Genomic DNA, 15,909 nt, shown 5'->3' on the forward strand with positions numbered 1-15,909 from the left:
TACGACACCATACGATATAGCTCATACATCATCATAACTCATACAATTTTTTAGCCTATCTTATAGTAAAGTCACTACTTGGTTGGCCTTAGCCGAAATACTCCCTAATTTAATTAACATAAGTTCCCGTTCCTCGAGAGCTGCTTCAAAGGTTGCCGGGGTTCACTTCCTATCGCACCGTTTGTCACCTTTTGTTAGTATTTTACATTTTAATTAACAGTCCAACTAGCAATGTAAAATACGACTCTAAAACGATCTCAATTACCTTAACTGGGATCGAAAACAGATCCAGGAGGGTCAGAACAATGGAAATTGGGCTAAAAATGGCAAGCCAAGCCAAAAACAGCCGAGGAGCGGCCAGAGCCGCCGCTGTGCCACCAAGCCTAAGCCATGTGGCGGCATTAGGTGAGCCATGCCGCGCGGCGCTTCGGGTCGAAGACCGGTTCGAGTTGGTTCGCGGGTCGTCAGCTGTACGTAAGTTTGAGCCTTGGGCTACTGGGCTAGATTGGGTTTGGGCCGAGAGAACTCGGGTTGCAAGACGGGCGCAGGTCATGGTTCGGGTTTCCGACGAGGGCCGCTGCAGCTGGATTGGGTTGATGTTGGGCCGACGATGGGTATTGGGCCACTGGACATGGGTCGCGTATTCGGTTCAGGTCGACCCGGATCCGATGGATCCTTTTTTCTTCGTCTGATTCCTTGCACGATTTCTCGATGATGTTTCTCTCTCCTCCGTTCGTCGTTTTCGGCCGACAAATCGGTTCGGGTATTTGGTTCGGGTCGACCTAGACCCGGATCCGACGCCGATTTCCATACTATCTATGTGGTATTTGAAAGACTATTTTTCATATATATATATATATATATTCCATACTTACGATGAGTCGGTTGATCTCACTAGCACACTGTACCGCCCCGTCTACAGAATCTAAAAACCTAAGGTTCTGATATCATTAGCAGACCTTATCCACTTTGATCTGTTACGTTTCGCTGTTAAACTCATGACAAAATCAACAAAGTCAATTTCTTCGAGCATTATTCTCACGTGCCAACTTCGTAATATAATAAAACAAAAGCTAATGATTTTATTAACAAAGGTTAATTTTGTAGGGCTAATTTAAATTTTTATTACATCAAGATTTTTTTTTTTTAGGAAATTAAATTAGGTGTGAAATTGAAAATATTAACATAAATAAATAAATTTGTTATATTAATTATTTGAGCTAAAAATAATTATTTTTAAATTGGTATTTTTTTATTTTATTTTTTGTTGGTAAAGTTGCCCTAATTGGTGACGTGTGTATAAAACGCTTCCCTTCTTCGCATCAAAATCCATTCGATCTTCGTCACCGTGAGAACAAGAGGGATCAGTTTTCCGACCACCCATTACTGTAAGCCAACAATTTGCTCTGTTTTTTTTGTTTATCTGATTTCATGATTGTTTCTCGTTTCTTGATCGGCCTTTGATTTTTAACTTATGTTTTGGTTTTTTTTTATCCCCTTTCTTTCTCATTTTTTGCAATTGTCGTGATCGATTTCATGTTGAAGGAAAACTAATGTTCAGGATCTGTTTCTGATGGACTTTTGTAGTTTCCTTTCCTGTTGTTCAGATCTGTGAATTTTCTTCTGGATTTTGTGGATGTTTTGTTAATTGCATCTTTTAATGATCTGAAATGAAGAATGTGATAGTTGCTTTAAAGATTTATGTATTTATACGAAGCAGATGACAAGGATGAAGATTTTATGATTTCCTTTTTGTTATACATCCCATCTAGTGTTATTCGAAGAGGTCTGGGATTTGTATCCGTTTGTATTTAATTGTTTGTTTTCATTTTTCTAATTTTCTTATGGCTCTTTAGAGCTTCCGATTATTCATTAGGCTTTTATAGGTTTGGCTGAGTATCATGTCATAATCCTTCAAAAACAGTGGTGCTTCAGCACACATCCCAAATTAACTATTTACAATTCATGTTTTTTTTTTTTTTTTTTTTGGGTCAAACTTGTTTTTAATCATGAATAGTGTTTCAGATCAATTCGTTTTTTGGTTTCCCTGTGGCAATGAACTCCTCCACTCCCGACACACACGAGTAGCCTTTAGTAATCATTTGTATTCTATGAACTTATTAAAATTATCTTATTTGTAAAGGAACTTTTGGTTGATTAAATCAGCAAAAGGGAGAACTAACTGCTAGCAGAGAAAATGGCCATGGTCAATGGAGTGAAATCATGCGCAAAGCTGCTGAAGTCTTCAGAATCATTGTTGGTGAAATCAGGTTTTGTTACTTGCTAGCTAGCAATCTAGATTTTACTAAACCTTACGTTTTACAATTTTTGCACATGATTTTAACTTGCTACAATTTTTTACAAATTCATAGCAGTGTAGTACTAGGTTTTTCTAAGACAGCTTTAAATAATGAAACAATCAAATCATGAATCAAAATACAAGTAAACTGATGGAGTTGTAAAAGAACGACAGTAACAAAAAAGAATCAGCTGAAAAAGACAACCAAGGATTATCAGAAAGTAAAATTTATGCGTAGGACACAATCTTAGAACTTTGTTGTTTTGGAAACGATGTAAATGTGTCTCTTCTAGTGGAACATGAGTTTTTCTTCTATAGGAGGCAGTCTAACTTTTGTCTAGTTTTGAGTGGATCTCGCCTTACTTCCTCTCTTTGTTTAGGGCCCTTGTCTCAATCAACAAAAGATTAGAGAAGTTTATGAGTCATTTTGTATAGGAAGAATGACCAATGAGGGTAAAGGTGTCAATTTAGTCCAGTAGAAGGTGGTGTCCAAGTTGTTGGATTTTAAGGGGCTTAGGCATTGATAACTAGAGGGCTTGAGATGAAGTCTTGTTGACTACATAGCGTTTCCTCGGGAGATTGACATCTTGTGGTATAAGGTTATTGTTAGTAAGCATGGTCCACCTTCCAATGGTCCTCTAGCTAGGGTTTGAAAGGGTCCTCTAGAAATCTATGGAAAGCTACATTTGAGGGTTTCTCTTTTTTCAACGATGGGTCTGATACTTAAGTATACATGGAGGATAAGTCGTTGAGGTATAGACCCCCCTTTGCTCCAACTATACTCAATGAGGACTCATTTGATGATTTCAGTGTTACCTTCTTTTGGAAACTTCTCCACTCTTACTCTTGGTTTTATTGTCCTTTGTTTGATAGTGGAACATAAGATATGTGGCTCTTGTGTCTTTGGTATGGTTTTTTTGTTAGTATGGGGCGAAATGATTCTCTGTCTTTGGTTCTGCAATTCTTTGGAAGGGCTTGCTTGTGGTTCATTTTCCGTAGTTGGGTGGATCTCTCTCCTTATAGGTTTCTTTCTTTTTCTGGCTGTTGAAGGACTAAATTTCTATGAATATCAATTTTTTTGCACCATAGCAATAGAGTCATTACTTTGGATTGCATCGTTGGTCCTTGGAGGGTATTGTAGAGTAGAATCCTTTTTCTCTCTTTATTTTTGTAACTCAGATGGGGATAAGGAGGGCCCTTTTTTTTGGGGAGGATAAGTGATGGGGGATAAATCCCTTCGCTTTGTAGTCTGTAACTTATACTAGTTATCTCGATGAGGGATCGTTTTGTTGTGGTAGTGTTGTCTTAGCCTTTGTCTTCTCTTTCGCTGGGTTTTGGTCGTGCTTTATCTGACTGGGAAATGCTAGATGTCATCAATTTCCTATCAATGACTGGGGACTTCCGTTGTAACTTTGTGGGAAGGTATGTTTGTATTTGGAGTCCTTGCTCTGTTGAAGAGTTCTTGTGTAAATCCTTGTTTCTTTGTCATATGAACCCTTCTCCTTTGAGTGACTGACTGGTTGTGGAAGGTGAAAATTTTGAAGATGGTTAAGTTCTTTTTTTTTTTTTTTTTATCTAGAAGGTTCTCCATGGTAGAATCAATACCTTAGGTAGGGTTTTGAGGAGGGAACCCAACTTGGTGGGGCTTTGGTGTTGCTTCATCTGCAAAAGGGTGGCGGAGGAGGATCTGAGTCATATTCTTTGGTTGTGTAATGATGTGTTTGCAGTTTAGAGCCTGTTGTTAGATGGGTTTGGTTTGAGTTTAACTAGACACAAAGGTTGCAGAGATATGATCGAGGAGTTTCTTCTTCACTCTCCTTCTTGCGAGTAAGAAAGCTTTTTGTGACATGCTGGGTGTGCACTATTATTTATGGGCTTTAGGGAGAAAGGAACTAAAGAATTTTTAGAGGGTTTGAGAGGCTTTTGAGTGAGGTATGGTCCTGCATTAGGTTCAATGTTTTTCCGTGAGTGTATGTGCCCAAGTTTTTCTTAAATTGTCCATTATGTTCTATTTATTTAGATTGTCTGTTGTCTGTGAGTGTATGTGACTAAATTTTTCTTGATTTATCCATTAAGTTCTATATACTTAGGTCGGATACGGTTTTTGTAGGTGTTGTGGGTTCTTTCTTTAGACCCGTCTTTCATATTTTCTCTCAATGAAAGATCGGTTTTTCATTAAGAACATTTAAATATTTTTATTTACTTGCAATTCTGGTTTTAGCAATGGATGCTGGATTGCCTATTGCTCACTAATGTTTCATCCAAAAAGTTCATTCACGTGTAGTAATGTCTATTGCGAAGCTTACTTCCAGTGGAAAATCATGCTGTCACATGTTTCAAAATTCCTTGTCATAAATAAATACTGCAAATTTGTTGAAGATTTTAGTTCTGGGTTCTGTCCCAACAAAATTTTGCCTCTTTGAAATTCTGGATTAGTACAGAGAGGCCTCGTGTTAATAGTCTTCGAAGCATTGTCGCTACGGATTAGGTGAAGTGTCCTTGACATTCGTCACCACATAGATTTGTATCATATACTAGTGGTATAAAGTTGATGTGATTTCAACCCTTGTTAGGCATGTATGGAACAATTATGATGGATAATATATATAGTAACAAAGGACACAATTAAAAAATCTTAGCATCAAAAGACATCGCTCATGTACTTTTTAGTATATAAATGTATAAGCATCTTCTTGTCTTTTAAGTTTTCTGGTATGAAAATTATCCATTTGCACGATATTTTTGTGTTTCATTGATAACAATCTATCTATTTCTCCGAATTGATAATGGTCATGTATGAATCGAGGTTTCGAAATCCAAAAAATGATGGTTCAATGTGATCTCATGCTGCAGCTAATCGAGGGATTCACTCAACTGGTGTGAAGAAAATGGGAGGACATGCTCATGGACATGATGAACCATATTATTTGCACGCCAAGCATATGTACAACTTGGACAGGATGAAACATCAGAAGCTGACCATGACGCTTGGAGTACTCACTGCATTCAGCATTGGTGTGGGCGTTCCAATCTTTGCAGTCGTCTTTCAGCAAAAGAAGACGGCCTCTGGATGATGACTGAAAGAACGTGCGTGGATTCGTGTTGCAGCCCGCATCCTCTCGTTCGTTTTCTTAATTCTGTATAAACCCTCCTTTCAAATGCACAGAAACTCAGAATCTGGATTCTGTTTTTGCCAATAAGTCTTTTCATCAACATCCCATTATTGGATATTTTTGTTAAATTATGTTTGTTCCAAAGATCTCTTTGATCATTTAGATTTCTCTCCCTGCATTTGTTCTTAGTTTGTTCGCAACCAATTTCTACATCCAATGAATTTGATAAGGAGACATGGTCTTGGACCTTTTGAGCTTCCTGCTAATAAATGGCCTTGCCGTGTAACATCATGAGAGATGATAATGCATTGTTCTTTGCAGCCCAGGGTGCCATATGGCATGGCTGTTATATTTGTGATTTCAGGCTGGCAAAGTGGTCGATGGAGCAAGTGAAAATATAATGAAGGGGGAGAGAATTCAAGGTAATCATATATATATATACATACATATATATATATATACATATATATATGTACTTGGATGGTTGAGCCCCAGCACATATATATATATATATATATATATATATATATATATATATATTTGGTACTTGGATGGTTGAGACCCAACACATTCATGGCGAAGACTTGGAATGGATATCTTCCTTTCTTTAACGAAGTGACGGTTGTTCATGTGTCAATGGTTCATTGGATAAGAAAAACAAGACAAATGTAGATTGGGTGGATTTTGAGAGTTTTAAGTTTGAAAATGAACACTACTTAATGATGGAAAAATGAGGCATATGGTGAGATTTCATATTTATTGGAGAGAGGAACGAGTGTACGTCCAAAGAGAACTGGAAGGAAAAGTCCAAAGAGGACAATATCCGTTAACGGTGGACTTGGGCTCTTACAAATGATATCAAAGCCAGACATTGAACAGTGTGCCAGTGAAGATGTTGAGACTCGAAGGGGGGTGGACATCGGGTGGTGTGCTAGCGAGAATGTTGAGTCCCGAAAGGAAAAACCTAAAGAGGACAATATTTGTGGGGGGTGGACATCGGGTGGTGTGCTAGCGAGAATGTTGGGTCCCGAAAGGAAAAACCTAAAGAGGACAATATTTGTTAGCGGTAGCCTTTGACTTTTACAAATGATATTAGAGCCAGACATTAGACGGTGGACTTTGACTCTTACAAAAAGGCAGACATTAGACGGTGGACTTTGACTCTTACAAAAAGGAAAAACCATTAGACGGTGGACTTTGACTCTTACAAAAAGGAAAAACCTAAAAAGGTGGACTTTGACTCTTACAAAAAGGAAAAGGACAATATTTGTTAGCGGTAGGACTTTTACAAATGATATTAGAGCCAGACATTGGACGGTGGACTTTGACTCTTACAAAAAGGAAAAACCTAAAGAGGACAATATTTGTTAGCGGTAGACTTTGACTTTTACAAATGATATTAGAGCCAGACATTGGACGGTGGACTTTGACTCTTACAAAAGATATCAGAGCTAAACATTGGACGGTGTGCTAGTGAGAATGTTGAGTTTCGAAGGGGGTGGACATCGGTTGGTGTGCTAGCAAGAATGCTGGGCCTCGAAAAGGGGGTGGATTGTGAGCCAGAATGGAAATTAATGTCTACTAACCAAGGTATATTACATCCTAAGTTTGAAATACAATATTATTAGTCTTGGTCAAATGACAATTAGTAGGTTCGTTCCTCAAGATATTTAATAGAAACAGAGTCCTTTTGATGAAGGTAAAATTGGATACTAATGAAAAACCATCAACATCTTCCAAAAGTGTCCAATGACATTAGAGGTAAGGAAGGGAAGAAGAAACTAGTAAGCCGAGAGAAGAAGGAATCAAAGAACATAGCTAAGAAGAAATCAAAGGCTACATCGATCAGCAAAGAGCAACCTACAAATCGGTGTGGTTTGTCAAACTTATCATCTCGACCAAGGAGGCCTAGAGGAATGCCACCAAGGTGTAAGAAAAATAGGTCATCGGACTTACCATCACAACCAAAGAGGCCTAGAGGCAGACGTCAAAAGAAACAAGAACCGAGTGATAATTATGGTGACAATTACCAACTTATTCCGGTTCTTCAATCAAAGTAAACTTGTCTTTCCAACTTGTTCTCTTCGTTTCCGTTATTTATTTTGGTATACTTAAAAACACAACCATCTCTCAGTTTGAGTACTGTATGATTCTCTTTGTGAACGTTCGTTGAATTATCAATAAACTAAATATTTAATCCTATTAATATATGAATTAACATAATATTTAAATTAAAAAAGAAAAGAAAATATATTTGGAAGTAAATATTAGATCATTATTTTGATGTGTGGTACAATAGGAAGGATTGGAAGGTTTTTATTTAATGAAAGGCATAGATGATTGAAGCATATAGATGAGATTATATGATATGGTCGTCTCCTTTATTGAACTTAATTCAAATGCCTTTGTTTATTTATTGTTTTTCCTGCAAAACAAACATGAAGCTTAGCCTCCAATATATTCAATTATATGTGTATCTTAATATACTCACCTTATAATCACTCCTTATCGCCCTACTAGTAGTACGGCGATGGTGGGGGAGGAGGCCACTTGTACTCGGGCGAGGGTGGTGGAGGAGACTTCTTTGGTTCTGATCGGGGTGGCGACTTCTTTGGAGGTGGTGGAGGAGACTTCTTCGGCGGTGGCGGTGGAGGAGACTTCTTTGGCGATGGTGGAGGCGGGGACTTCTTTCGTGGTGGTGGTGGAGGAGGAGATTTCTTTGGTGCTGGTGGAGGGGGTGACTTCTTTCGTGGAGGTGGTGGCGGAGGAGACTTCTTTACCTCTGGCGGAGGGGGTGTCTTTTTTGGGGGAGGAGACTTCTTTGGCGACGGTGGTGGAGGAGATTTGTCCTCATCGTCCTTCTTAGGAGGTGGAGGAGAGTAGTAGACACGTGGTGGAGAAGAGTATTTGACCGGTGGAGGAGGAGAGTAGTAGACAGGTGGTGGAGGAGAATAGTAGTCGTCGTAGCCTTCAGCAGATGTGGTTGATAAGCTTAAAGCTGCCACGAAAACTGCGATAACAAGATGGACAATGATAGACGGAGGACCCATTTTTTGTTATACTTTGGGTTTTCTTAACTCTGATTCTGAATTGAACATTTCTCGACCTTTATATAGATTTAAGGTTCTTGATTACTCCTCCCATACTAACTACGTCATTTATAATGGTAATTTAATTCAAAACATTAATATTACTCCATCAATCAAGGAAATAATAAAACATCTCAAAGTCTTTAAAAGCTCACAGGGATCAAATAGGAAATAATACTCTGAATCATAGAACTATAATAAAATATACGATCAACTAACATTTATCAAATTTGAAAAAGGGTCCGAAGAAATGGTTCGACTCTCTTATTTTAATTTCTCGAATCGAGAGATCCATGAATCGGGATCCTAATGCATATAGATACAAATGGTCCAATGGGAGCGAGAATTTCTAAGAACATTTCATTTCTAAGCAGAACAGCCATTTTTCATTTTCAAGTAGTGTTCGTTCGATTACGTAAACACGGTTGAAAGTTCAAGGATATTTTTGAAACAAAAATAATAATGAAGTTTGAATACCGTTAAATTAATTAATGTTGGTAATGGGGCATCGAGACAATATTAAAAATTGAAGAACGGTGATACGCAATGGGTAATACTTTTGACTTTGATTGTAGCTTATGAAGTGCACGACTATCCATATATACACACATAACTCTTTACTTTTCAAATTTATTTTGCATTAACAACAATTCTTCAACACATTCAATTTCAATTTAATTTATTGCGATGGTGCCTTGCACACAATAGCTAAGTTTTAAAAACATTACTCGTTCTTAGGGAAGAGTAGGGGTGTACATGGTCCGGGTTAGCTCGGGTTGGGAGATTTTTTTGATCCAACTCAAAATTCGGGTTGGTTGGATTGGTAACCCAACCCAACCCGAAACTTTTCATAATCCAACCCAACCCAACCCTCTATTTTCGGGTTGGGTTCGGGTTGGATTGTCAATTTTTTTTTTAAGTTTTATTTATCCACAATTTATAATTATTCCGATACAATCTTATATAAAATAAATATTAATTAAAAATAATAAAATAACAAAATAATATAAAAGAGATAGAAAAGAAACAGTATATATTAAAAGAAACTAAACAAAGAAGTTAAAAATAATAAAATAACAAAATAATTGAAAGAAACATGTATATACATGGGGTGGATACCACTCTCGCAAACCCATTAATATGGAAGGGTTCTTAATATATTTTATGTATTTATATTTGGTTCGGGTCAACTCGAAGGTTTTGCTCACGAACCCAAAACCGAACCGATTAAGTTCGGGTTCAGAAAAATGAACTCAACTCTACTCGAAATGCTTATCCAACCCAACCCAACCCTTATAGTTTGGGTTGAGTTGGTCTGTGTTGTCGGGTTGAATGTACACCCCTGTGGAAGAGTCACTACTACTGTGATAATCGAGTAAAATAGGAGTATATGAATAAATCGAGATGACATCTAATGAGAGTCATCCTGAGTGTAACAACCCAACTTTCCATACACATAGGGTCGGAGAAAAGGAAAAATCTCCTAAGTTGTCCCATGGCTACTCCTCTACCCGACTCGTCATTCCTGTGCCACGACCTTACTTTGACCTGAAAATCATTTAAAAAAAAATGTAAATATTAAAAATACTCAGTAAGAAACTCCCCTATTGAGGTCGAATATGTAACTCATCGTATAACTAATCAAACAAAATCGAGGGATCTTAGTAGTTAATTATTCGAAACATACAACATGTAATTTCCTCACGGAAGCTATTTTCAGCCATCACTCCTCAAAGTGATCACCAATAACCGGTTAAAAAGTGTCCCGCTTGGTGGTTCGAGGTTACTTAGAGAATACATTTTCTAACGGTTCCAGGTCAATTTCATGGCTAATTCGGCTTGGATCTTATATGCTCGAACCGTTCCCTACCAATTTCAATTGAAATATTGTTGACTTTGTGTAAGGATGACTATCATACATACTTCAAACTTATTTAGTATTGAAAATAACATTAAATTTTAATTTAATTTAATTTAATTGATATAATCATTGAGATGATGTCTTGCACACTAATGCTAAATTTTAAAAAGATGGATTTTATTATTTTTTTCAACGACTCATTCTTATATACACGAGAGTCGCTGCTGAAGCATTTTTACACTCGAGTAAAAGAATGACACATGAATGAATCGAGATCACATGTAATGATCCTCATTTTCTACAGGCTTAGAGTCGCTATCATAGGTATGACATAACGTTTTAATGTGAAAACATTCATTTAAAACGACTTCATAACGTTTACGAAAATATCTTAAAACAATACAAAGAAAATATTCAAAATAAATTAAAATAAAACCAAGAAAAATATTGAAATAACAATGTCGTGCACTATCCTAAAATCTACGAAAATAAATGCAACTACCCTATGTAGGTTTCATTGTCTTTGATGCAATGTCGCTGTCAAATGTACGAGGTTGTCTTGCCTTTACTTGAAATATAAAAGTAGCACAACTTGAGTAAATTAAGAAATACTCAATAAATGACTTCACTATTAAGGATCAGAAAATGCAAACACATGCAATCATGAATTGAGACTTATCAATTAAAACCATAGTGTCTTAGATAGCCTCCAGTTTTTGGCATATTAGATGTGTAATACTTCTCTACACACGACCCACACGTGTGAGCGTAGGCCCACTAGACAGGCTCGAACACTCCCAGGCTTGCTGGTCGGACTAGTTGGTTGTAGCCGGACGCCCGAAGTTACAATGTCTACAGCAACCGTCGTGCATCATGTCAAACATGATAGTCATCTCATCATCGTAGTACAAGCGTCCATACTCATCATAAAATGGGAAGTATCCCGATGCATGTGAACATATATAGTATGCGTGAGGTCCCTATACTCTTTATCTTAAACCATTCATGCAGCACAACCCCATACATTTCTCACATATTACCCTAAGTAACATGCATGCATAAACTTTCATACACTACATCATTCATAACATTACTTACGAGCTATGCATCAGTAAACTCCTCATTGTCATACATGTCGTAATATGTCATACATTTCATTGCCAAGCATATCCATGTCATAATGCAACATGACATCTCATACATATATATATCATCGTAACATGAGATATTATCATAATGTATCACATCGTCGTACATCTCATGTCATCATAAACATATCATATAATCACAATGTAACGTATCATCATAACATAACATATCCTCATAACACATCATATCAAACAACGTGAAAGGGTCACTGACACGTGTCATTATACATAAGACAATTCTTCCGACTGAGCCGATAATAGAACCACTTCCTTAGATAGTCTTAACCGATTGAAATTTAATGCGGCGAAGAGTAAAGACTTGTGTGTGTATATATATGGATAGTCGTGCACTTCTTAAGCTACAATAGAGACTCTCCATTCTCTACACAAAGTCAAAAGTAGTAAACTTGTACGTCACCCTTCAAACCTTAAATTACCTTTTTATTTTCTTAGTTACATTATTAAAAATACTCCATTAAAGTTTCTATTTAAGTTTTTTTTAATAATACCTTTAAATTTTAAAAAATATTCATACCCGAAACACATTTTTGAATTTTAGAATATTTCATTAATATCCTTATAATTTTTTAAATTAATTTTAAAAATACCCTTGAAATAAAATTTTAAATGCATCGTTAACACCCTTAACCTTTATATACATACATGTACGTATCTATACATGCATACATAGAATTGTATATACACAAAAAATCATCTACTGATATGAATCACGACCAAGGAATTTTCATACCTCAAGATCTAATTATAAGGACGAGAGCCAAGAAGCTACAACAAAACTTGTACACTTATATTCAAACTATAGTGAGCTCATCAAAAGAAATTCTAGAAGACGTTGGAGACCTCCATTATATGTTGTGTAAAGTTGAGTTTCAAGGAACAGATGCATTAGATGCACTTTAAGTTGCATTTAATGAACTCAACTAAAATTTATGGGAGTAGTCAAAGGATGACAAATAAACACATTTCATTCCTTACATTATTTAATTATAATTTAAATATTTATTTGTTTTTAATATAGGAGTTAACTAGGTTACCATATTCCACCGTTAACTAGTCATTTTAATATGGAGGTTATGGATATTTCTCATTTACTAGCAAATTTAATTTAGAATTTCTATTTTTTTAGTTTTCTTGATAGCTAAGATTTTCCCTGTAAATTCTTTGTGTTTAGAACTTGCATGTCAGAATCATTCTAGTGGTAGTGATCAAATCTCTGGTGGAGTGATTCGAATCACGAGTTTAGAAACGAATTTTCTTTGCTCTTGATCTTGATCATCAAGATAGTCTGTTTCATACTTTTTCTTGGGTTATATCATATCATTTACCTTATTAATCATCTTAATTTTTTTATTATTTTTTTTAATTTAAGGGTATTAAAGAGTATTTTCTATATATATATATATATATTTTTTTTTTTAAGTTAAAAAAGGTATTTTTGAAATTTTTTGGAAAGTTAAAAAAGTATTTTTTTTAAAAAATAATAATAAATAATTATTTCCGTCCAAATTTAATGGTAAAGGTGTTTTTGTAATTTTTTATTTTAAAGGTATTTAAAAAATTACAAAGTTTTTTTTATTTTATATTTTATAGTTTTAAGATAAGTTGTTTTCAATATTTTTTAATTCAATTTATTAAGTATTATGTTCTGTATATTCTTTATTAGACGGTTTAACATTCACAAATCGCAACCGAACTAAATTAACAATAATGTTACAATATAAATGATTAATTAAATATTAATCTTTCAAATTCTACGTCTTGATTAAGTAATATTAATGACTTAGTTAATATTTGAGGAGTAATCAAGAACCTTAAATCTATATAAAGGTCGAGAAATGTTCCATTCAGAATCAGAGTTAAAAAAACCCAAAGTATAACAAAAAATGGGTCCTCCGTCTATCATTGTCCATCTTGTTATCGCAATTTTCGTGGCAGCTTTAAGCTTATCATCCACATCTGCTGAAGGCTACGACGACTACTATTCTCCTCCACCACCTGTCTACTACTCTCCTCCTCCACCGGTCAAATACTCTTCTCCACCACGCGTCTACTACTCTCCTCCACCTCCTAAGAAGGAGGATGAAGACAAATCTCCTCCACCACCGTCGCCAAAGAAGTCTCCTCCACCAAAAAAGACACCCCCTCCACCAGAGGTAAAGAAGTCTCCTCCGCCACCACCTCCACGAAAGAAGTCACCCCCTCCACCAGCACCGAAGAAATCTCCTCCACCGCCACCACCTCCACGAAAGAAGTCACCCCCTCCACCGCCACCACGAAAGAAGTCCCCACCTCCACCATCGCCAAAGAAGTCTCCTCCGCCACCACCGCCGAAGAAGTCTCCTCCACCACCTCCAAAGAAGTCGCCACCCCGACCAGAACCAAAGAAGTCTCCTCCACCACCCTCGCCCGAGTACAAGTGGCCTCCTCCCCCAGCATCGCCGTACTACTAGTAGGCTGATAAGGAGTGATTATAAGGTGAGTACACTAAGATACACATATAATTACTCGAACATATGTGAATATATTTGAGGCTAAGCTTCATGTTTGTTTTGCAGGAAAAACAATAAATAAACAAAGGCATTTGAATTAAGTTCAATAAAGGAGACGACCATATCATATAATCTCATCTATATGCTTCAATCATCTATGCCTTTCATTAAATAAAAAACCTTCCAATCCTTCCTATTGTACCACACATCGCAATAATAATATAATATTTACTTTCAAATATATTTTCTTTTCTTTTTTAATTTAAATATTATGTTAATTCATATAATTCAACGAGCTCACTTGTGTGTTTTAAACTAAATTTTAATCCCGTGAGAGAGGATTAGGGCCTACAAGGGTAGAAAATTCGTGATGTTTGACCCTAGAGAATGTGGTAACGGACCCATGCCCTGATAGCTTTTACGACATATAAGGGAACCTTTTAGAGCTTGAGAAAAGCCCGTGGAAACCTACCGGGAATTGGATGCAATGAGAGAGTATTTTTATACTCACCCCTTTTCCCTTTTCTTTTTCAAGTACCTGTCGAGGTGGGGAGGTGCTCAAGAACTACACTATTATAGAGAGGTGTTGACCTAAGACGTTAATTAGATTGTATTTTTGTGGGTTGTCATTTGTAATAATTTGTATCACATACTCGTTCCCCGCTTGTAAATAACTTGGACGACAACTATTTTGTATTGTTTTCGATTTTAATTTTTGGGTCTATTTGCTTTTGTCTTGTTTTTGTAGTCATGGTACGAGATTCAATGTCTTGAAAATTGGGTCGTGACATTTTCTGACATTTTTGTTCTTTGACTTAGATAGATTGTCTTGTCTATGTAGTGAAGGACCGATATCTTGAGTAATCTAGTGGGATAGTATGGTGTCTGATCATTTGAACATGATTCATGGTGTGTTAGTTGGTGAACCTTTCCACATGACCATAAAGTTGCCGTATTTTGAAGGAAATGACCTCGTGTGTTGGCGAGCTAATGTATCAACCTACATAGTCCTACAATGGGGCAGTTTTTTTTAAAACATAGTGACCTTGATTAGGAGGCCATTAGCCATTTTCCACAAGGTTGGGCATCTAGTCATCTCGACATATTGCCCTATCCAGCCTAGACATAGCTCGACGGTGCCTAAACTACTACCACCTGGTACGGTGCTGCTAGCCTAAGGGTGAACTAGAGGAGATAGGAGGTGGAGACTCTGGTGACATCATTCATACTCCTAACAGCCTGGTGAGCTACATTAGTCATTCCTGGATGTCGTGGAGGCCTACTAGGTAGTTTAAATCTTATCGGGACTAGCTTCTTGGGGCTAATCTAATCTTTGAGTGTACTCATGTCCAGACCTCTAATCTCCACTCACGATCCTAAGGTTCTCGATCTACTAGAAATGTATTGAGCTAGGTTCACGTGTAAACCACTTTGGCTCTAGTGTCCTAATCTTAACTTGGTTGACTCATGCATGGTTTGTTAGGGAGATATTCCTATTGATCACGTAAAGCATCGAAGACATAATCTAAATATCATTTTGGTCACCTTGGGTGTTGAGATGGTCTACTAGGTTCCTAGGACGATTAGGTGGCTTAATATGAACTTTCTACTCTAGGCTACTATATTCTGGCTCTCCGAGTCTTTATTAGTCCGGGAGCACTAGGGTCTATACCACTTGATTGTCGCTCATGATTCTAAGGTCCTTAGTCTACTAAGGGCGTTCTGACCTAGGTTATCGTCTAGTCGATCTAGCTCTAACGTCGTATTCATAACTCTATTTAGATAAACACGCTCTACAAGGAGAACACACAATCAATCACCTAGAACTAAACATATTATATCATACATTCATACAAGTTCAGTGAGGAGATAACATCCAGCAATCGCTC

General features: G+C 36.8%; 3 protein-coding genes across 4 annotated transcripts; 2 read left to right on the forward strand and 1 right to left on the reverse strand.

Moving 5' to 3' along the window:
• Window positions 1–1,256: 1,256 nt before the first annotated feature.
• Window positions 1,257–5,580, forward strand: LOC111797174 (TonB-dependent heme receptor A). Of its 2 annotated transcripts, none has more exons than XM_023680108.2 (3): window positions 1,257–1,388; window positions 2,144–2,270; window positions 5,153–5,580. In XM_023680108.2, the coding sequence occupies exons 2-3, from the start codon at window positions 2,198–2,200 to the stop codon at window positions 5,371–5,373; spliced, it is 294 nt and encodes a 97-aa protein (XP_023535876.1). In that variant the 5' UTR covers window positions 1,257–1,388; window positions 2,144–2,197; the 3' UTR covers window positions 5,374–5,580. The 2 variants fall into 2 exon arrangements, with proteins under 2 accessions (XP_023535876.1, XP_023535877.1); XM_023680109.2 differs by having other exon boundaries at window positions 1,283–1,388; window positions 2,167–2,270.
• A 2,057-nt stretch (window positions 5,581–7,637) lies between these two features.
• Window positions 7,638–8,505, reverse strand: LOC111797173 (uncharacterized). The gene is made up of 2 exons (XM_023680106.2): window positions 7,904–8,505; window positions 7,638–7,837 (listed from the first exon to the last, which is right to left on the reverse strand). Exon 1 carries the CDS (start codon window positions 8,460–8,462, stop codon window positions 7,929–7,931), a length of 534 nt encoding a protein of 177 aa, XP_023535874.1. The 5' UTR covers window positions 8,463–8,505; the 3' UTR covers window positions 7,638–7,837; window positions 7,904–7,928.
• Window positions 8,506–13,368: 4,863 nt separating this feature from the next.
• LOC111797172 (uncharacterized) lies at window positions 13,369–14,261 on the forward strand. Its single transcript, XM_023680105.2, has 2 exons — window positions 13,369–14,006; window positions 14,087–14,261. Exon 1 carries the CDS (start codon window positions 13,415–13,417, stop codon window positions 13,979–13,981), a length of 567 nt encoding a protein of 188 aa, XP_023535873.2. The 5' UTR covers window positions 13,369–13,414; the 3' UTR covers window positions 13,982–14,006; window positions 14,087–14,261.
• The last annotated feature ends 1,648 nt before the right edge of the window (window positions 14,262–15,909 follow it).

The sequence above is a fragment of the Cucurbita pepo genome, chromosome 6 (genome assembly GCF_057944985.1).
Source record: "Cucurbita pepo subsp. pepo isolate OVF chromosome 6, ASM5794498v1, whole genome shotgun sequence".
Taxonomy (NCBI): Eukaryota; Viridiplantae; Streptophyta; class Magnoliopsida; order Cucurbitales; family Cucurbitaceae; genus Cucurbita; species Cucurbita pepo.